Source organism: Melozone crissalis, unplaced genomic scaffold (assembly GCF_028551555.1).
Source record: "Melozone crissalis strain CALT ecotype California unplaced genomic scaffold, PUWL_Pcris_2 ptg000016l_1, whole genome shotgun sequence".
NCBI lineage: Eukaryota > Metazoa > Chordata > Aves > Passeriformes > Passerellidae > Melozone > Melozone crissalis.
In genome coordinates, this window is record NW_026535794.1 from 25,292,335 (window position 1) to 25,315,636 (window position 23,302).

At 38.5% G+C, this 23,302-nt stretch overlaps 1 protein-coding gene across 6 annotated transcripts in view; it reads left to right on the forward strand.

The window, feature by feature from the left end:
• PPP1R9A (protein phosphatase 1 regulatory subunit 9A) overlaps positions 1-23,302 on the forward strand; it is a 127,742-nt gene that overhangs the window by 67,522 nt on the left and 36,918 nt on the right. For all 6 annotated transcript variants that reach the window (XM_054274335.1, XM_054274334.1, XM_054274336.1 and 3 more), the window contains exons 3-6: positions 797-929; positions 1,421-1,541; positions 6,965-7,069; positions 20,939-21,074. In XM_054274335.1, the coding sequence (XP_054130310.1) occupies positions 797-929; positions 1,421-1,541; positions 6,965-7,069; positions 20,939-21,074 (495 nt within the window). The remainder of the gene's footprint in view (positions 1-796; positions 930-1,420; positions 1,542-6,964; positions 7,070-20,938; positions 21,075-23,302) is intronic.

Below are 23,302 nucleotides of genomic sequence, written 5' to 3' on the forward strand. Positions count from 1 at the left end.
TTATTACCACTAGTAATACATATTCTTTCCTTACTGCCAAGTGCAGACAGTTTAATGAATTAGGCTGGCAAACTCTGATCTCTAAAATATGAAAATATGCTTTTCCTGACTAATGTTTCTGACGGTCTGAATAATCACTGGTTGAAGGCCATGTTGAAAGTAGGATAGTAGGTAGCATAAATAATTTAATCAGGTTAATTCAGTCACTGTTAAATTACTGCTTTAGAGATGAAATAAACCTGTAAACCTGGTTAGCTTAAAAAAAACCAATGGCTGTGTATATTGCTGTTCTAAAAATGTTAATACATAATATGGAACATAATCCCCATGATATTCATAGGTAATGTAAATGTAGATTAGTAATCTTCAGGTCAAGCTTTGTTTGGATGAATGTGAACTGAAACTTCATCAGGCCTAAAGACTAATAAAGAAACACTATGCAGGTTATAATTTCAATGTTGTTAATGTTTATTAATAGTGCATTTTTAATGAGTTAAATTAATTATTTTAATTATTTATATGCATAGACAAACGTAGACATTAAGGATAACCTTTTGAATTTATAATCAAAAGCAATAGAAACTTACACTCAGTTGACTTTTGCAACCGTACTTGTGCTTCCTTGAGTAAAAAAGCACAAATTTAAAAACCTGAGGTTTGAATGAGCAGGAGAAATTTGTCTTTTAAAGCCTTTTCAAACTTTGCAATATCACAAGACAAAAGTAGTAGCTAATTTAATAATTTGGAAGTCTTTTTTGGAGTGGATAGCTGAATGATTTTTGATCTATTTCCACAGGTTTTCAATACATACTCTAATGAGGACTATGACAGGAGAAATGATGAAGTTGACCCAGTGGCTGCATCAGCTGAATATGAACTTGAGAAGCGTGTGGAAAAGTTGGAGCTCTTCCCAGTCGAGCTAGAAAAAGGTATCGTGTCTGTGTGTCATTTCCACTTCCTGTGACACTGACCTGCAAGTTTGAGGAAGTCTACACATACCTACAGAGTCTATCTCGAATTTCCATGAGTTGGTTTTATTCACTGTGGCTTTTTGGATTTCAGGAATTGTTCAGTGAGGAATTAAAGAAGCAGCTCAGAGACAGGCAGTTTTTATCTTCTTAAGAGAATTGTTTAGTGATACTCCATTAACATGATTTTACACAGTGTTTGATGTGATAGGTTCATTCTTTACTGGAGGAGTAAAAATCTTGTCTGTTGTTCTATGCTCTTCATAAGGCTGCAGATGATACTTTTTGTGTGTAATTTAAATGTTAGTCAAATAGTTTTCTTACAAGGGATCAAAGTAATATTAGTGTTATTGACACAGAAAGCCAAGAGGAACCAAAGCATAAATGCTTACCTACCAAATAATGTACAGATAAAAGTAAGAATTTTCTGCTTTTTCTTGCCTCTTTCACAGATGAAGATGGACTTGGCATAAGCATTATTGGAATGGGAGTTGGAGCTGATGCAGGCCTTGAAAAACTGGGAATATTTGTCAAAACAGTAACAGAGGGTGGGACAGCAGAAAGAGATGGCAGGTAAACGAGACTTTGTATTTGGAAATTTTATCAGCAAGAGTTACTATAAATTATGATTTTCATAGGGAATAGTTGTTTGCTTAACATATGTGATGGTAATCCAAGCTGTAAAGTTGGTCGACTTCATTGGAAAGGTCCGAGTAACTGATGGTTATGAGAAGACGTGAAATTGGTACCCTGAGTTTAAACTTTTGAAGAAGAACAAAGTTGCCAAAGATAGGTGTTTGTGACTACTGAGAACCCAGATGCTTTAGCATGAGTAAGGCTGCTGATTCCAAACTCTGTGTCACTTTTGAAAGTAGTTTTGATTCTTAAGGTGTTGAGCTCCCACCTCTTCTATTGGCTTCAAGCCAGCTTTAGAAAGGCAATACTAAAAAAATAATTCAGTTCAACATTGGATAATTTGGTCTCTCTGCATATGATGTCCTTGCAAAGAGATCTTGACAGGCTGGATCTATGGGCTGAGGACAGCTGCATGAGGTTCACTAAGGCAAAGGGCCAGTCCTGCCCTGGGTTCACAGCAGAGCTGCATGAGGTTCACTAAGGCAAAGGGCCAGTCCTGCCCTGGGTTCACAGCAGAGCTGCATGAGGTTCACTAAGGCAAAGGGCCAGTCCTGTCCTGGGTTCACAGCAGAGCTGCATGAGGTTCACCAAGGCAAAGGGCCAGTCCTGTCCTGGGTTCACAGCAGAGCTGCATGAGGTTCACCAAGGCAAAGGGCCAGTCCTGCCCTGGGGCCACAGCAGAGCTGCATGAGGTTCACCAAGGCAAAGGGCCAGTCCTGTCCTGGGTTCACAGCAGAGCTGCATGAGGTTCACCAAGGCAAAGGGCCAGTCCTGTCCTGGGTTCACAGCAGAGCTGCATGAGGTTCACCAAGGCAAAGGGCCAGTCCTGCCCTGGGGCCACAGCAGCCCCAGGCAGGGCTGCAGGCCTGGGGGAGGAGCAGCTTGAGGGCTGCTCAGCAGAAAAGGGCTTGGAGTGCTGGTTGACAGGGAGCTGGATATCAGCCAGGTTGTGCCCAGGTGGCCAGGAAAGCCAAAGGCATCCTGGCCTGGACCAGCAGTAGTGTATCCAGCAGCACCCAGGCAGGGACTGTGCCCCCTGTGCCTGGCACTGGTGAGGCCACCTTGGGTGCTGTGTCCAGCTCTGGGCCTGTCACTGCGAGAAGGACACTGAGGTGCTGGAGTGTGACCAGAGAAAGGGAACAAAGCTGGTGAAGGGTCAGGAGCACAGGTCTTATGAAAGGGAGCTGGGAGTGTTTGACCTGGAGAAAAGGAGGCTTGGGGGTGACCTTATCACTCTCCACAACCACTGGAAAGGAAGTTGTAACCAGGTGGGTTCAGTCTCTTCTGACATGTCTCAAGTGAAAGGGTGAGAGGAAATGGCCTTAAGTTGTGTCAGGTGAGGTTCAGATTAAATATTAGAGTTTTTTTTCAATGAAAAAGGCATTGGAATAAGTTGACCAGAAAGGTGGTGGAGTCATTGTCTCTGGAAGTGTTGAAGAGGCATCTGGATGTCGCACTTGGGATGTGGTTTAGGAGTGATTGAGCTGCTCTGTTGATGGCTAAACTGGATGGTCTTGGAAGATCTTTTTCAACCTTGATTATTCTGCGATTAAGGAAATAATTAGTGTATCTGAATATTTAAACTTTTACTAAATGCATTCCTTTCAACTTTACTAACACAGACTGTTCATACTACTTACTTTGGATAGTCTATTCTGGGGTTCAGTTTTCACAGCTACAGCACTGAAAGTACATTAATTAATTGGAATAGGAAGCTATACCATAAACCTTGCCCACTAAAGAAGTGAATTGGTGTGTGTAGTCCTGTGTGCTAATATAGCAGAATCTGCTTGCTTATTTGGTAAGTGCAAGCTAAAGAATTCCTTTTCAACATAAAATATTTCATATCATATGGGGCACAGTTATCTGTGTGTTCTACAACACCTGCTGATCTGTGTATTATACAATACCTGCCAAAACCAAGTCAACCACTTCTCAGGAGACAGGAAAAAACTTTACTATGTAATCATTTAATAATGAAAATAATTCTTAAAAATCTTCCAACCCGTACAATTTTTCATTTTGTCCTTAAAAATAAAGTGCTTAACTTTGTAAATTTTCATGCCAGTAAAATATTACTTCTCTGATATGTAAGCAACTAAATCAACTTATCTGCATTCTCCTTTTCTGATTCACACCATTAATGTGTTTTTATATTAGTCATAAACAATATGAACATATTGTTTATAAATAAAAGTGGGAATAAACTCTTTAAGATGTTGATGATGTCTTCTTAAAAATACATTGCAGTAACATGTTCCTTGTTGAACACCTCTAATTTTCAGCCAGGCAAAAAATTGTTCTGCTGTGGAAACCCCACAAAAATTTAAGCAAAAGACTCTAGAAGGCAGGGGGTTGCAAAGTTTAGTAATGTTGCTTGGAAACTACTGAACTATGTTGTCTTCTAGATTGGGCTTGGGGGTGTCTTTAGAGATCTTGGCAATAAAATATCATGTTGAAGGTCAAATACTGATTTATCATAGGCTTAAAAATTATGAAGGGAAATGAAACTGACACCTCAAGATGTCATGACTTTATCCATTACTTTAAATTTAAGTGAATGTTTTTCTGAAGGGTATGCTTGACCTCAGCTAGAAGGCATTAAGCTCACGACTGGTATTCTTTGTAAAATTCTCTGGTTGAAAATCAGTCACTCACTGCTGCTCTGTCATGATCTGTAATTTCTTTTCATCTCATTATTCACATGTTTGAGTGGGCTGCAGAAGTTAATGTTCCATCACAAGTCTGTTCTTTCATTTCCCTAGATGGCATCTGAAAGGAACTTGTCAGCTGAGAAAAAATAATATCGTTCTTTGACCATTCTAATATTTGTGTTGGTTTTCGACTGGCAGAATGTTCAGTCAGCTGAGAAATAGGACTCTGATTTTCTCTTTGAGAGCCTGACTGATCATTCACTTGGGAAAGGGATATATAATCCTCTCAGTCAGGACCAGACCGTTCTGCATAATAAAGTGCATCAACTGTAAAGGGTCCTGTTAACTTCATCTTTATGAAAAGCCTACTTAATCATTAACACTGATAGCAAAACAAAATCTCCAACCAGAAAATAAAACTACTTCAGTAGTTGCATCAGATATTCCGAATAATCGCGTAGCAATCTTCAACCAGGTTCTCCTGAAGCTCCAATTTAAAATGTTACAGTGTCTGTAGGATAGTTGTTCTATTTTTTATTGAAAGACCTATCAAATTATGATATAAAGTACTTGTCTCCTCTGGAAATACAAAATCTGCAAAGAGGTTTCTCAGTGATTTAACACCCCTGGCTTGATTCATGCTGCTGTAGACAAAAAGGTAGCATTTAGCTGTCATATTTAAAGGTTTTGTGTGCCAGTGTATGCCCAAGGAGGGTGCTTCAAGATGAATCCAAAGGCAAGCATGTTGATAAGTATTCGGAGAAGTTATTAGTAGTGAGAAAGATAGGAAATCAGTCATTAGACTGAATATGAAAAATTGGACTGAATATGAAAAATAAAACCTTTTCCTGGATCAATCAATCAATAGCTGCTTCTTTCAGGTTATTGTGGTGATGTGTCATTCACTTTATGAAGTATTTTGATAGCATTGGGAGCAACAGTTTTGAAACATTGCATAGTTCTTAACTTGAACTCTAGAAGATGTCTCTGCACAAATTAAATTTTTCAGTTCATCATACAGAGCAATTGTGCAAATAATTTTTTCAAATGTAGTTGGTTTGTTTCTATAGTTGCTACTTCTTTGTTATCTGCAGGAAGAGTTTAAAGTCATGTACATTAGAAAATAATTGTCAGAAGAATTACCAATGTTATTAATGCTAAAAGCAATACAGTTTCTGTAATTCAGACTTTGGCAATCCAAGCCTAATTTTTCATTCGTGTTTGAAATTAGATTTGATACAGGGAGCCTGGAGCTCCTGTCAGAATGGGCTTTCAGGGGAGGTCCTCCCTTTGTAGGTTGATATGTATATATGCTCCTATATAATTAAAATATTAGTGTAAAGGAGTATTGGAGAATAGTGTCCATAAAAATAAGAGTTGGAAGTTTAAAAAAAAAAGTTCAAAATTAGATGAATATTGACGCGAGTGCTGTATTTCTCAAATGTTTTAGTGCAAATTGAAATAAAATTCTGAGTTTAAAATGTCAGATATTATTTTCAAAATAGGAGTTTATAGGCTGCCTTTTTCAAGGGAGATCCTGCCTAGAACACAGTGACATTCTGTAGTGTGAGGCTGCCAAAGAATAAATACTGTATTTCTTACTCATCACTGGAATCCAAAGAACAAAGATGCTGCTTGAACACATGTAAAACTGCAATGCATTTCCTCAGACTTGACAGAGAAATTAGTGCTCCAAGTACAAATGCTTCAACATTCTGTTGAAATCTCTGTTTTTTGAAAAGAAATCTTATCACTAATATATCCTAAGATGTTAAATACATTAATTTAGGTATTTTCATATAATTTAAATAGGATTTTTTCATAGCTGTTTCTTGGTTGCTTTGTAAACTCTGTTATTTGGATCAATAGAATCCATGTAAGTGCTTGAAAATTGCTCCCTTTGACTAGTTCTGGATGTGTTTGGTTTTTATTTTGAAATTCTTAAGAGATTGTGTGTTTCTAAAGAACAGTGTTGCAGTCATCTTCCAGGGATTTGTAATCCAGAGGAGTCCAGTGCCTGCTGTAGGGATTTTGTAGCAGTGCTTGCTTTAGATAAAAGCAACATGACTTTCATCTGTCTAAACTTTGTCTGCATTAAACAGTGTATCGACTGTAAATAGGTTTTTGGCTTCAAAAAGAGAGTCCTCATTACAGCAGTCCAAGTTTTATGATTGTGTGCAGCAAGATCATGCTTATACTGGGAATTCATTTTTTTGGAACAAGTTAGATGAAATATCTTAAGATAGTACGTCACAATTGGGTCTGATGCTTAAGTTCTTTTCTCCACAGATGAGCAGGTTGTTTTAGTTAAATACTGCATTTTTTTTCCATTAGCATGAAATGCCAGAACTATGTCTTATGCTGTTTTTCAAGATTGGCTTAGGAAAGAATGATATAAGAGCTGTTCAAGTATCTCATTTAATTTAATTCATATGACAAATTCAGGAGTTTATGTTGCTGTATTTCTGTACAAGGAAAGAGACTGGATAATTAATTGATTATATTAACTGTAATGGTAACTTTGAAGTTGGATTTATGAGATGTCTGTGTGCAAGGAATGATGTGTTTTTCATATTTACCTCAATCATTCTATGACTGAGCTTTTGTTTAAGGTCAAACTATAAAGATCTCTCTATGCTAAGTTTTGCTGAAAATTTGGAAGAATTCATACAATTATTTATGCATTTGTGTTCTTTTTCCTGAAAGGATCCAAGTGAATGACCAAATTGTGGAAGTTGATGGCATCAGTCTGGTTGGTGTTACACAAAATTTTGCTGCAACTGTTCTTAGAAACACCAAAGAGAAAGTCAGGTGAGTATTTTAGAGGGAAAAAAGAAATTTAAATTAATACTTAAGATTACTTGGCTTCCTTTGCAGGCCTTTCAGTTTGCCCAGGTACAATCAGAGGCTTTTGGCCTCTATGTCTTCTCTCCTTTGATCTCTCCTTTGATTCCGAGAGAGGGATCAAATACAGTATGACAGTTTTGTTTTGGCTTACATTTTTAAAGTATTACAGCCAAGAAAAGCTGGAATTGCAGACAGATGATGACTGTGCTCTTGATCACTAATCTAGATATTCATGGGCTTCAAGCTGTTTGCATTAGTGGGGATGATGAAGGTCATGGTGTTGGTCAGAGGGAAGCTGCTGCCAGTGATCACTTCCTTGCCCCACCCATGGGGACACTGACCACGTTCACGCTCCAGGGCTGGAGCAGGAGGAGATCAGCACTCCGGTCCCTCATTTGCCACCTCAGCACAGAGGACAGGAGAGAATTGGGTGCAGTAGTGATAACAGCTGCCAAATTAAGGAGAGTAACCAGTATTAGTTGACCGAGCTCCCAGCACCACCTGTGGGTTTCTCTCTGCTCCTATACTGTGGTTCATTGTCCCTGTAAAAGTCCATAAATTAATGAACAGACTCAAAAATGTAACATATTCTGCAAGTACGCTTCTGAGCTTGTGTGGTTGTGAGTGCAAAACTATAAAATGTCATTAATAAGAGCTTTGTTTCCCTAGAATTGAACTGATTTGCCATGTAAGACCCTGTGCAGTCGCATAGTTTTTCAACAGCTTGTTAATTTCAGTAAAGATTCAAGTCTACAAAATAAATCCAAAAATATCTTTGACATATTGTAAAAGCAGCAGCCATTCTGAAGTCACCTTTTGGTTCTCTCTAGGGAGTACAACTGAATTCTTTAATTAATGAGTTCAGAGCTGACTTCTTTTGAACCATGACTAAACTCCGGGTGGTAATATATGCAGACGCCCTCAGATGGTGGTGCTCTATGTTGGAATGCACACTTCCACTAAAATTCCACAGCTGATCCTACATGACATTGAGGAATAATGCTGGGATGTGGATTCTGCACAGAATCTTGGGGGTGGTTGATCAATCTTTTATTTGAGAGAGGTTATTTAGGAAAAAAGAGAATATTTGAAACTGTAATTATAGGCAAGTATATTTTTGTGTAACATTTACATTTGAAGTTACACCATTACTATTTCTGCAAAGACTCACACATGCTGTGAGTGTTCCTACTGACTAAACTATGAAAATGAGTATATACTTTATTAGGTTTTCTATAGTTGGGACCTTCAAACATAAAATCCTTATGACAGAGAATAATGTGTTCCTGTGTTTCAGTACACAGAGCAAATGTTATGTATATTCTGTGTTTGATGTTCTAGTTCAAAAGGAAAAAGGAAAAAGAAGGCATTCACATAAAAACATACCTATTGTATACATTTAGAATCAGCTCAGTTTGTGTAATTATTGCTGCATAAGTTATGGAATAGAATACTTGCTTCCATGGGAAAATAATGGAGGAAGGAAAAATCATAAAGTGATTTTCACACAGAACTCCCACAGTCTTCTCTCAGGAAATAAATTACAGTGAGACTGGTTGCAATCTAGACCCTTGTCACAAAATAGGGAGCTGAAAAAAGTATTTCTTCATTGTTGTTGAGTTCACATTGTCAAGTGTACTGTGCACTGGGATCATTGGCTTCTGACAGATCTCATTTGTCAAAGCGATATTTGAGTTTTCATTTTTCCTTGTAAGATTAAGATACTGGGTTTTCATGGAAAAAATGACCCAGTATGTTAGTGTCAAAACTAGACCCAAAAAAAGCATAAAATAATACTCAGTTAATAATACATTTCAAATACTCTGTGAGTTACAATATAAAATATTACTAAAATATTAATAATGTATACATAAAGAGCATACCATGTGGTTGGCAGTATCTTACTAATGTGTATTTCTAATTAGAGGAAAGAAATGGGTAGAATTTGGCGCAACTTCCTCAATTTTTTTCCATTTTAAACTTCATGGAAAAAAATGCTCAGAAAGACTTCTTTCTGCTTTATGCAAGCCAGCTGAGAAATGCATGATGTTTTCCCCGATTTGTGGTAGGCTGGGAGTGAGACTTGACAAGGTAGCCAAGCCTTGTGTGGCACAGGCTCCTGCTTAGCTTCTGGTCCAGTCCTGGATGGTGTTGTTGCTTGATGCTCTACATTGGTTTTAGTTGCACAAAATGAAAAATTGTTCCAGAAAGCAGTTTTTTGGAGAGAGATATTTCAGTATGCTTGATGTTTTGGCTTTAATACAGGTTTGAACATTTGCTTGTAAAGGAAGTAAGAGCTAATATTGATGAATTTAGATATGAAAGGAAATAAGGTATTTTTAACTTCCTGACTGTTCTTCTTTTGACATGTGACAAAAGAGCCCTGCCTGCTGCTTGTTTTGTGGTGAGAAGAGTTGGTTTCTGACAGATCCTCTTTCTTGCTGTGTTAGAGCTAGGATGGAGAATCCCTCATGTCCACCTTCTTTGGCAGACAGTGAAAACCTCTGCACTTGAACTGCTCCAGAACATTGGGGACACCATGGGAGGGTCTGGTGGGGCAAAATGCCTTTTTTGTCCCCATCTGTGAGCTCCTGCCTGCTGGCAGTGCAGGGAGCAGTGCAGGGAGCAGTGCAGGGAGCATACTCCTGCCCTTGGAAAGCACCATTCCCATGGCAGTGCCATGAATGATCCGTGTCACTGCAGGAGGCAGGAGCAGGGGCAGAGGTTGCTGCTCCATAAACCCCTCCTGCCTTTCCTGAGGATGTCCCAGCTGACTGCCAGTGTGTAGGCGGTGTACAAGCACACCTCACCTGATCCAAGGCAAGGCAGCTTCACGAATCCTTCCTTCACAGGAGGAATCATGTTCACACTTACTTGCATATCTGCTGTTCAATAGTGTCAGCTTGATGGGGTTTATAGAACTGCTTTAATAGGCATAGTTATCTTTGTGATCATAGCATACAGAATCTGGGCCTTTCTTCTGCCTGGTGTCCTGTACACACAGAGATCTGTATGCCTTTCACTGGCATTACTTCACGTTTATATCCCTCAGCATTAGGTATCTGAAGTCATTTTGTCCTTAATCTAGTCAAAGTGCATGCTGGTTTTTATAGCAGGGTTTAGTATGTGAGATCAGTTGCAAAGAAAGGACACTCATGAATAGAATGACATTAAAGCCGCTTGTTAATTCTTTGCAGTAAATGCAGTCAATACCTCTTCAGAGAGGGCTTGCATAATTCCAATACTTCGTGATTTATTTTTCTCCTTTGAGCCTTCTGAACACTTTGAGTGATACTGACAGTGGAAGTCGTTGACCTAGAATAGATTTTTGCAATTTTTCTACCAGAAAAAATGTATCCAGACTCTCTGTGGCTGGCATAGTAAAGAATTTGTGAAAATGAAGACATGGCTTTTACCTTTTGAACTGTTCTAGGTGAGGCTGAGAGGAAGTGAAGGAAGAACAAATGTAAAAAGCATCTGCGGTTATTTTGTCCGTTGTTTGCAGTATTGGATTATCCAGCAGACTCATCATACCCTAATGAAAGATCATTGGCTCAACCAGTTTTACTTCCACAGTGATAATAAATTAAATTATTCTTTCTTATAATGTTTTCTAGAAAGATAATCAGTACCCAGCAGATGTACTCTGGTGGCCTATGAGGCAAAGGCAAGAGATGGAATTCTTTCATAATCTCCGCTGGCAGTCAGCTTCTGCTTTTCAGGATGAGAATTAGTGTCCTCGTGACTCTAATCAGGCAAATACAACTATGAATGCTATTTCAATTGATGTAAATATCAAGTCTTCTATAATTTTATATAACTGTTTAGTTCACTGATATCTCATTAGCGGATTTCAGAATTTGATTATATACAGGAGGGATTTGAAATGTGTGTTGTTTTCAATATTGTTGACTGTTGCCCCTGCACTAAGATTAATGCTTTAGAGGGCAGTGCCACACTAATACCACTAATTGTTCTGTGCTTCTTTTGACCCCATTTAGGATGTAATCCATCTGCTTGAAGTTTGCAAGTGGTGTCTGCGGTCATAAAAGATAGGATAAGGAGACGGCTTGACAGTGGGAATCCCATCCTGTCATGGAGTTTCTCCTGTGTTGTTTTGCTTGCAGTCTCCCCATGGACTGTGATGTTGAGTATCAGGCCTGTTCTTTGAGGCTGCTTGGGTGGTGCTTAGCCTTTGTGACCACACTTTCTTCCCCTGTTCATCATACTGAAAGGGTTCTGGGAGATCCTACGGTCTCTGCCAGGGAAAGCTCACTCAAAGAGCTGTATGCCTCTAGGGAATTTTATTTCTTTTTCCTTGAACATACTCACAAGAGGAAAAATCTAGTTCTTTCATAGAGAAAACTTTATCCTATTATCATAGTTACTGAATACAAAGATTTGTGCCCACACAGCTCTGGGAAAGGCAGGGTCCCAGGAAAGGAGGACATGGTTCTTGGAAGACTTAATACATTGATAAGGAGAAAGGATCTTGCATGAGAGAATCGTCAAAAATCCCACTCCTTCATATGCTGCTTGTAAGCTTTTAGCATTTTTACTTTCCTCTGAAAGGTTTCTTTTAAGGAAGTTAACCAAATTCAGTGTTTTACTGGAGAGGCAAATTTTAAATTCTGTGTCCTCCTTCCGTATCCTGTTGTATGAATGTGACTAAACATTTTCCTGGCTTCCCACCCTGTTGCTAGGCACTGAGCGGATGCTCTCTTGGTGCCTTCTGAGTCTGTTCTTGATTTTTTTTAGGGAGCCACACAGAGCCTGTGCAAACCTGTTTGGTGGTTTATCATGACTTGTACCACCCTGAAAGTTATTAATTGTTTTAATTCTATACTGCCAATGAGTTTACCTGGTTTTGTTTATTTAAATTCTGCTGAAATGGATCAAAGTCTTTCCATCTTAAATAACTGGTTAGCCAATTTTGCCGTGTCTAATTAATCTTCTAGATCATTAAAGAGTATGTTCTAACAGCAGCATTGCAAATATCCAGCCCTCTGGCTTTTCACTATTCACTATTCTCTGTTCTAATAAAGAATAATTTATTGCCATTTTTTGTTTTTTCTTATTTGGAAAGTTTTAATTCAAAGCAGGGTTCTGTCTCAACTCCCAGTTAGTTCATAGCCTAAATTCTATCTCATACTAAATTGAAAGTGGAATCTTTCATACAAATTTTCACATTTGTATAGCCCTTTTGCAAGGAGCTATTAAAGGGCAAAAAGTAAAAATAATTGGTTGTTCATTAACATTAACTTGAAATGTCATTTATTCCTTCCACAGCTAATTCCTCACCGCATCTTGAGATGAATTTTTTCAGAAAAATACACCATTTCCTAAAATAGTATTTGCATGCCTGCTGTTAGTTTTGTTTGCCACCACAGCATCTGGAAGGGCAGTTTATCCAGTCAGGTCTTTGCAAGGGCTGAGGCAGTGCAGGGGACAGATGAAATCTGCCTTAGGTCCCAGGCAGCAGCAGTGCCCCGATGGGAATGCTGCTGCTGACAGTAACACTGAGCAGCCTGCCTTTGTTGTGCCTCCCTTGTCTAGGTAATAATCCTCCTCTCCCAGTATGCATGCCTGTGCAGATTTTCTTTTGCTCCTTCTGACTTTGCCTGCCTGTGCTCTTACCCTGTGAAACAGTTGGGTTCTTAAAAATTTGAAGGCATTCTCCATAGTGCAGATCCACATTGTGGCATAGGCAGGACTTCTGGTTACTGGGTAATGAGACAGGATCCAAAACAAAAGATACCACACTCCATGTCTGCTTCAGAGAGCTGGGTTATGTTATCTGTTTTCAGGGGGTTGTGGTTTTGTTCTTCCTTTCCTTTTCTCTTTCTTTTTCCTTGAATTCAAGTGCTGGAGCTGAGGAGATGAAAAAGAGAAGGAAAGAAAATCCCTTTGCTCTGCAGTGCTGATTGCTGAGCTGGGACTTCATGCTGGGCTGCTTCAGAAGCCATGTGTGCTTGGTGCACTTTCTGCTTCTTTGATAAACCTGATTTATGGATCCTGCAGAAACTAAATGTGTGGTGCTGTGTGCCAAAGTAGTGTAAATTTCTCCTGTTTAATCCACTGTGGTTATACTAAAGATTCCATAATATGTTTTCTTTCTGGTTTCTGCAAAGTACTTCTACAAGCACTGGTAATTGTCCTGTGGGACTACCAGGTGTAGTGTGCTGAACATGAAAAATTACTCCAGAGTCCTCTGACCCCTTAGGATGGGTGAGATAAGACTGCATTCATCACTGCTTAGCTGGTTTATATTCCTTGGCTGTGCCTGTGGAGTAGACAAGCTGTGCCTTGGCCTGTTCTTTGTGCTGGGGCCAGCTGGCACCAGCGTGGTTGGGGCTCCTACCCTTAAAGAGTTGTACCTTTCTGAGCAGGGGGGCCATATCCAAAGTGTCCATTGGAAACATCCAAGCTGACTCCTAGCCTTTGCTAACTCCTGGACTGGGTCTGAGTATTCTTTAGCAGAATATTAGTTAACTTGGGTCAAACTGTTTCCAAGACTGTTTCAGTGTTGTAAAATACAATTTTAATATGATGACCATTTACTAGTACTTGGAAGCATTCCCTGGCACTGTGTGATTTACTGGCATAAACATAGCCCCTGTGTCTTTATTTCTTGCTAATTTGAATTTTATGGCAATTTTTAAAAAAATATTTGTGCATTTGGACAGGAAATTATATGTTTGAGTGTGAAATATATAAAGAAATATTCATTTAAATATTTTGTCTGAATTACAAACTATTTTTCTAGGTATTAGAGCATGACTTTTAAAATTAAATATAACATGAATGAGTAAGGTTTAGTGGGACTAGATTTCATTAGGAGCAGCTTTTTTTTTTTCTTTTCCTGGAAAAAGGAACAACTTGATAGGTTTGGAATTAGTTCATCCTCAACTTGGTTGGATCTAAACATAACCTCCTAATCCTGCAACTAAATATATATTTATTTAGCTAATTATTTTACTCCTTCATCCAAGATACTATTTTGTGGAAGCTCCCACACAGTTTTGGTGCACCTTGATGAATGGGATACAACATTGTGACAGCTGGGCAGAAATACCTGCTGTTCATCCTTGCAGGATAACTCACCAAAATATATGAGTGGTGCTGTAGGAGCATTTAGCTGGACTGTGCTGGGAGGATGGTCTGGCTTGCCTAGAATCTGGACCATCTAATCATCCAGATTAAGGACATGGTCTGAACTCAGAAGCTTACTGGTGACCTACCTGTATTTTCTTCCTGGATTTCTTCCCTGTGGATGCCACCAAAGATGAGAGTGAGGGAAGACATATCTCACCTGAAAAAGCAATCTGGTTTTTTTTTAGAAACATGGCCTGCTAGCACTTGTACTTTCTGAACAGAGGTGTCTGCATTCAGGTATGTTAAAGCACAGATTTACAAATGTGTTTCTTTGAAGTGGTCATTCCCATAGGAGTTGTGTGGTGCTATAGCAAATGCTGATTAAATCATCACCCTGCATTCAAGGAAACCTTTTAAGCAGGGATTTTGTTGGAATACTGTCAGGCTGTCTGGAAAGAGATGGAATTGATTCTTAACATGCACTCTCAGAAGAACAGAGCAATGTAAGGACCAGAACCTGGAGAGGTGCCAAAACATTGAATCCCTTGGCTAATTTTGAAGTACTCTTGAGTAAAGCTAATGTGTCAGTGAGGCCCTAGACTAGAATTGATTTCTGGAGGAATAATTAATTTAAGTGCACTGATATTATTGTGTGGGTTTTTTACATGACTGCCTAATTGTCTGACTCAATATCCATTTAGTGTTGATAGTAGCATAGTTTATCAGCGGCTTCTATCCAAGATGTTCTGGAGAGTCTGCTTAGGCTTTTCTGATGCTTAATCTGTGATTTTGCTGCTCATCCACCTGTACCACTGATACCACTGTTTGTCCAGAAAGCAAACCACGTCCTGGGCCAGCACCAAAAGAGGAATGGCCATCAGGGTGAGGGAGGTGATTCTGCCTCTCTTTGCCGTGTGAGACCCCACTGCAGTGCTGCATCCAGCTCTGGGGTCCCCAGCACAAGAAAGATGTGAACTTGCTGCTGTGGGTCCAGAGGAGGCCACAGAGTGGATGAGAGGGCTGGAGCACCTTTCCTGGAGAGAGTTTGGGAGTGCTGGAATTGTTCAGCGAGGAGAAGCAGAGACTCAGAGGAGAATTTATAGTACCTTCCAGCAATGAAAGGGGGCTTATATGAAAGAAGTAGAGTGACTTTTTACACTGATAGCGATAGGACAAGGGGGAATGGTTTTAAACTAAAAGAGGATAAATTTGTGTTAGAGATTAGAAAGTTCTTTAGTCATGGGGTAGGGAGGCACTGGAACAGATTTCTCGGAAAATTTGTGCATGCCTCATCCCTGGAACTGTTCAAGGCCAGACTGAATGGGGCCCTGAGCAACCTGATCTAGTGATCTATCTAGAAGGGATAATGCTCATGGAATTATCCCTTCTAACCAGAAGTGGTAAGTTGAGGTCCTTCTGTCTGTTTTTAAATTCAGGATGCTTCATCCTGGATCTGGGGACAAGGATAGAGGCTGCAGAACTTCTGCACAACAGTTCATTTTACTGGCAACTCAGTCTCCAGGGTCCTTGGAGGCTCTTCCCAAAGTCTGCTTATCTGTACTGGCTTCATAGAGCCAGCATTCTGCCCTAGATATTACACAGATTGTCCTCTTAGATGTTTCTTATGTGACCTTGAATAACTGCAGTCATCACCACTTTCATTCACTGATGGTCATCATTTCATTGTGTTACTAAGGGTGCTGATCTCCAGGCAGAGTTCTTCACTTGTTTGCATTGAGTTTTGGATCGTTTATCAGTTATCTCCAGGCAAATCTTTTTTATTTCTCTCTACCAGTCCTCTTGGTTCCAGCCTAGTAGCTTTAAAGGTTGCTGTGCACATGCCTATCTCTGATGCAGGGCTGGGCTGGGTGGATTTACTGCCATAAGTTTGCACATGAGGTAGATAGAGTAGCAAAGGGCTGCAATCACAGGATCTTAACAGCCTGCAGGAATGTGCTGACAGAAACCTTATGAGGTAAGAGCTGATGACAGTCTGGCATCTGGAGCAGCATCCCTTGCAACACTGTGAGCTAGAGAGCAGATGTGCAGGCAGCATCCTGGGAAGAGGTGGAAAGAACATCTTCAGAAAGAAAAGAATGGAATGTCAGGTGCCTTATTGCTGTCTCAGCTGCCTTCCATGAGGCAGAATGGATGAACCCAGATTCTTCGTACTCTTGGTACAAAGGGACAAAATGACAGGCAATGGAGAGAAGTTGCAGCAAGAGTAATTCTCACCAAGTCCATGACAAAGTTGGCCTTCTTTTCAAATCAGGGGCGTAAGGTGTACTGGTTTCCTTCCAACTGAAATTATTCAGAGTGTTTATGAGTTTCACATCATTTCATATCAAGAGGTGTAATGGAAGCTCATAGGTTGTGAATTCCTTATGTGTAGTCAGTTCTGCATTTGAGAGTGCTGTTTGGGAGAGGTTGATCTTGTTCATTGTAACCACACAAATTCCAGCTTGTGCTGCTGTGACTAAATAAAACTGCATTCTTAACAGGGTTCATGCCCCTTTTAGCACTTCAGATTAATTATGTGGCTGTTAACCTAATGGAAGCAGCCAGAGTAGGTAATTGAAGACATCTTGAAATAAATGAGATAAATGGTAGCTGAAGCAGCTTCAGAGTTTAAAGCTCAGAGGAAAACCATTTCAAAAATCATAGAATGGTTTGAGTTAGAAGGAACCTTAAAGTTCATTTAGTTCCAACCCCCTCTGCTGCTGTCAGGGATACCTTCCACTAGAGTAGTGTGTGCCTTCCACTAGAGTAGAGTAGTACTCAAAGCCTCATCCACACTGGCCTTGAACAGTTCCAGGGATGAGGCATCTGACTGTAAAACTCCCTGAATGAATTTTACAGTACATTTTTACATTTGTACATTTACTGTACCAAACTGTATTTTAGGAAAGATTAGAAGAGAAGATTTTGAGTACTGTCACAGCAAAGCCCCCCATTCTTTCTTAGAATGTGTTTGCTGTATTCTTGATTTTTGTTGGATTTAAGGAAACCATGCTAATGTATTTTTAACTGAGCACATAATTCCTGAAGTATTTTCAGGAGAAATCATTAACTCATTTCACTAAAAGTGTATGCTGCAGAACTTCAGTTTCACATCACAGATTTGATGCCTTCACATTTTTTTTAGTACCAGTTATTTTCAAAGTGGAAATATTTTAAAATTAATTTTTATAATAGAGTTTCTGGTTTCCATAGTTGATAAAAAAATCAGTAAGTTATTTCAAGAAGCACAGGTCTGCAGATCCTCTTTTATTAAAAGCTGGTCATATGCAGAAAGCTATGTATCAGGTGTGCTGTAAAATATTTAAATCCTGGATTTCAATGCTTTCAATTTCAGTGAAATGCTTTTCTTAACCACCACTACTGTAATTAATTTTCAATTTCTCAAGACACATAATTCTTTTGGATAACTCTAAAATCCATTATAGAGTCAAATATTAATTATATTTCTAGCTCCATCCCTGTTCATTTTAACCACAACCACAAAGAATATTTCACGGCTAGTAATTCAGCTAAATTGCATGTAACTCTTGAGTATCAAGGGCAGTTCATGCCCTGCCTCTCTCCTTCACCTTCCTTCTTTTTTGCAGACTTCAGAAAAAATTAGTAATGACCTAAAATTTAGTACATTGATGGCTGTATCATAGATTTGCTGGGGCTTATTTTGCATTTGCTGGCTTTAATAATCTAGGGGAATAGAATATTATTGTGATGTGGTTTAAAGGCTGTGAAATGCTCATTTGTCTCATATCTAAAAACACGACCAGCTTCTCAAATATATTATTGCTGACAGAATGTATAGTTCTTTCTTATAATGCTTCTAGCCCTTGAGATTAACTAATGAAGTCTGAAGTGCATGTGATTGATTTTGTTGAGCCAAAGTAATTTGAAATATACAATTGGCTACTTTGTTGAAGTGTGTGTATTATGGTTCAGTGATGGATTTTTTGCTCAGTGAATCACAGCCTTATGTCTCTTTCTCATATTTAAACACTTCAGGTTATGATATTTCTTGTATTTAAAGCTATTCTGTGAATAAATATCTAATTAATGCTTAGAGTTTTAATAACTGCCCCTGCTTTATGGTTTTCTAAGTTACTTTTATTCGACTCTCTTTAAAATGTAACTTTATAATTTATGGTTTATCTCAGTTACCAGTTAAGTATAATTATATGCATGGTATTCTTAAGATTATGGAATGTAAAATGACAAAAAGTTTGGTTTCATTTGTAAAAGCTGTAATTGCTGGGAACATAGTATCCCATTTTACAAATGTACAATTCTTTGTCTAGAACTGACATCAATTGTAGATTGAACACTTCTAAAAACTTTTTTTCAGATGTTTTGGATATGCCTCACTCTAAAGCAATAAATTTTCGTAAGATAGAACATTGCTAGTATATTTCTATTTTGGAAAACATTTGCTTTAAACTTTTTTCATTGCTTGGAGACTTTTATTCATATGTCATTGGACAGCTTCAGGTATCCTGGAGTAACTTCATTTTTAAATGAAGTTACAAATCACATCACTGTGAACTGTGTCTTTGGCATGTGAAAAAAAAAATTCAATAAGGCTTCATATTTTTACATCCTACCTAATTTTGTATGTCTGTGTGAAAATATTACTGCATTACAGTCTAATGTGTGAAAAACCATTTCTGAATTATCAGGATTTAACAGACTTTGGATGCATTATATGTTGTCTATTCTAAGTTTTCAGTGTAAAAGGTGATTGTATAAAGTATTTTGAGTCTTGTATTTTCCAAGGAAGGTGAATTACCCAGCAGAAGGCCAGAGGGAATCCAATATTTGCATCACTATGTGTGGTTTCATAACTTTACACATTGAGGGTCTCCCTCAAATGTTTACAAATGTGGTGCTCTCTCTACTATGTGTAAGTAATATACTCATGCATAATTTTGCTTAAAATGTTTTTTTTTTTTAAATAGAATTCTTTTTTCCCTATTTGATTTTAATTTGTTTCACATCAGAGGAGACAAACAAGTAGCAGATACGGGTTAAATCCTTTTTAACTTCCTTCAGTAATTTCCAAAGTTCATTGTTCCTCCCAGTTGAGTCTGAAAACGTGACTGGTTTAGTCTTCGTAATACTTGGCTCTAAAATCAAAATTTAGAGGAAACAGGATCTGTATGTGAGTCAGTATGCAGAACAGATGAAGTGTAGGGACCATGAAGAACAATTCTTTTTCTTTCAGTCCAAGGTCTTTATCATTACTGAGAACTAATGTCGTATTTTGTAATAGTGGGGTATGAGTGCCAGACGGTGATCTGGTTTCATCAGGATTAAAATGCTGATGTTATTGCCTTGATTATCTTCTAGTTTCTGCGGTATTTGCTGCTGATGTTTTTAAACTAAGACACTTTCTTGCAAATTATTTTCAGAGCACCTTGTGCCATTATTTCAAATGGAGTTACTAATTTTCACCTTTCTTAGCTTTTTTGCAGTAAGTAGTAGCTTGGGTATTTTGATGATGTGGAAATAATCTCCAAATTGCAGTCCTTTCTGTACTGCCTGACTTCATTTAATCTGAAAATTTATTTGTCATAGGCAGTAGACCCAGGGTCGTCCAATGTTGGGAAGTTGGCTTACACATGGATGACAAATCCTAAAGGATTTTAACAGTGATAGGCAGTACAAATGAAAAGAGTTTTCATACATGAGATATAATGCACATTTTTGCCCTCATTCAAATAATAAATTAAATTCATCATTTGAGCCAAATGTTGTGAGAACAAATAATTTACTATATCCAGTATCTCAGTGTCACTTTATTGTGCTTGTCAGCTCTACATAATACTTCTTTCATCTATAATTACCTAATTATCTTTTTAGCCTTCTAAGAAAATAATTCTTCAGCTTGACATCTTTAAATTGTGCTTTTGTTCAGTAATTCACAGTGTGTTGGTACTGTGTAATGGGTGTTTATGATTAGTTCTGGAGATAAAAACATACCTAAATATGGTTATGCCACTGTGCTGGAAAAAAAAAGAAAAGGGGTTACAATCCTAACAAATTCTGAGTTCTAGTTGCTGAAAGCAAGACTGAGAAGCATTCTTGTAAGTCTCAGCCAAGAAAGAGGCACTTCCCTTGTGTTTTGTAAGCCAAGGAAGTGTGCGCCCAGTGTTCAGCAGTAGCTAACACTGGAGAAAACGTTCCTTAGCAACAGAAGTTCATGAAATAAAAGACAGAATTAAATGCAGCTTAAAATTAAGGAAATCATGTCTGTCAGATTTTAAAATGTGGAAATAGATTCTGTTTTCTAAATTGGAGGAAGACAAATATAAAAGCTCAGAAATAGAAGAGAACTTCGAAGTCATAGCGGGGAGGAGTTACTCTGATGCCTGTTCCTTCCACTATAAACTGCCATAAGTGTGCCTGTGCTCTTACTGTGCACCCATAACAGCCTGGTCTTCTGGAAAATACATGGCTCTGAAGGGAATGGAAGTGATTATGCTTTAATGAAACTTGGAGTGGTGGCTTGTCATGGTCCCTTCTGTTTTGCCCCTCCTGTCATGGTCTGATCACTCCTGCTCCTGCGCACAGTGCCCTTGTGACAAATCTCATCCACAGAACACATTGGGAACAGTCAAAACTATGCATCTTGGGAGAAAAAGGCTACCCTCTATACTAGAAATGGCTAAAACCCTAGAACTTCACTAAACAGTAAGAGTAATATTTTTTCACTGTTGTTTTGTGTAGGTTTGTAATTGGACGAGAAAAGCCAGGACAAGTGAGTGAGGTTGCGCAGCTGATCAGCCAAACTCTCGAGCAAGAACGGCGCCAGAGAGAGCTGCTGGAGCAGCATTATGCACAGTATGATGCAGATGATGATGAGGTAACAGACTGTCCAGTCTTTCACTCTTTGGTGTTTTTTCATGTTCTCTTTTCTATTCTTAATTCCTTCTTTTTACTTACCAATCAGAGGTCAACTTTTGTACCTTTCCATTAGTTTTGCTGATGATTTTAATGTTCCAGAAGAGCAAATATCAAGTTGGTTGATGCTTCTGGAAGCATTCCTCTTCCTTGAAAGCCTATATCTTTCTGAAATAAGGGAGTAAAGCTTGTTTGGTTGTGCACTGAAACATTGAAGTTTTGTGAAAATGTTTAAATTTTGTGAAACCTGGTAAAAGTTGCCCTCTAACTTTTAGAGGGGTTGAGGATGTTGGGCTTTTTTCCTAGAAGAATTGATATTCTTTTTAAGTCTGAATGTTTTCTGAAATTCTAGGTAAGACCCCTCCTTCCACACACTGTGATTTTGTTTTTGTGTGAACAGATATTCCTCAGGATAGAGAATTGCCTATCTTGTCTGAAGTGCATATTCATGCTTACAATTAGTGCCAATACAAAAGTTTCAAAAGTAACAACTCTGTGCAGTAAAATTTCCATAATTTCTTTCCATTGTCATAAAATTCCTAGTATGCCTAAATACCAAGATACTTGGAAAGATTACTTTGAGAGCATTTTCAGAGACTACTGCTGTCCATGTTGCTCCCTAAATAAGCTGCTGGGTTTTGTAACAAACTGCTTCCTTATAGCTCAAGCATACTGTCATCATTTCACATCATCTTGAGTAATATTATTTGTAATGCTGGACTCCATGTATTAGTGTGTTTTCATCCTGGGCTGGGTGTTTTTGGGGTTTTTTTTTGTATAAGAGAAAAGTAGATAAGGGGAGATAGAGAATTCATGATATGCATTCAATTCAGGTTAGTTTTTGTTTTTAGAAAAAAAAATTACTCTTGACATAAAATCAGGATATACTCAGATTTTGAAACATGCTATTAAAATAGCAATATGTCAGAACAATCAGAAGTACTAAGTAAAAATCCTGTCCAGCCCTAGTAAGGCTTTCACTTACTGTAATTTCCACTGATATTAAGAATAAAAAGATTTCTGTATACCTTAGAATTAATCCTGTCACGGGGACATATGTAACTCATGTAAATTAAGAGCTGTACATACATGCATATGTATGTGTGCCTGTGGGAGAACATAAAGGATAGAAAAATCCATATCCTCTCTGTTCCCTCCTCAAACTACAGAAACATGCAAGTCTCCTTCTCTTTAGTCTAGAATTAAATTCAAGAGAAGTTTCTTGAAGGAATTCTCTTACAATCTCTTCAAAAACAAAATGGAACAACTAGGCTTTGGGAAAAGAGACTTTTACAATTCATCACAGTGTGCTTTAGATGTCAGGGTTTGAAAACTTTCAGTACCATTTTATGGTGAGCATACTTTGATTCCTTTCATACATTGGGCAAGAGAGGGGTGTCCTAAATGCCTGATGATCAAATCTGTCTCATTGTGTACGTGCATGTAGAGGGGTGTGTGGCTGACCTGTGTGATTGATGCATTGCACCTTTTATCTGTGGGACACATCCACCCGCAAAAAATCTCAAATGTTTATGTTTCTTACCTTTGTGCACCACACAGGTGGTGTTACTCAAGATTTGGCAAGAAGGAAAATGTTGTTAAACCCCTATTGATCAACAGTGATCCTGGTAGTACTTCAGCCTTCAGTAGGGATTGTTGAAGGTGCTGATGGTGACTCTGTCCCACTGATGGCCATGCAAGTGTTTCCCAGTACAGTACTGAAAGAGAACGGGGATGAGTAGGTGTGAGTAGGTATCAGGCACTTTTTGTGATGTGTCTTGTCCTTGCAATTTGGTGGTTACAATCTCTTAGGTCCTGTCCACTGCATAAGTTTTACACAAAAGATACTAAATTCACAAAGTGTTTTCTGCTGATAGAAACAGTGTTTTCTGTTTTCTGTTTTCTTCAGATCATAAAGAGAAAATAAAATAGGGCAAATTTTTCCCAGATTTTTCCATAATTAAGAGAGTTAAAGGTATCTTTTCTGATTCTAGCATTACACTGAGGATGGTAACCATCTCTGTGACTATGACATGATTTTGGCAATGGCCTTTGGAGTGCAGAAGAGAGTTTTGTGTTGCATATGAGGAAAGGAGGAAGAAAGGAAAAGACATCTGCCAGGAGAGATCCAGATGATCTCATCAGTTATCTCTTTTGTAAGGAAAAGGAATTAAGCCTGGGAACAAATGC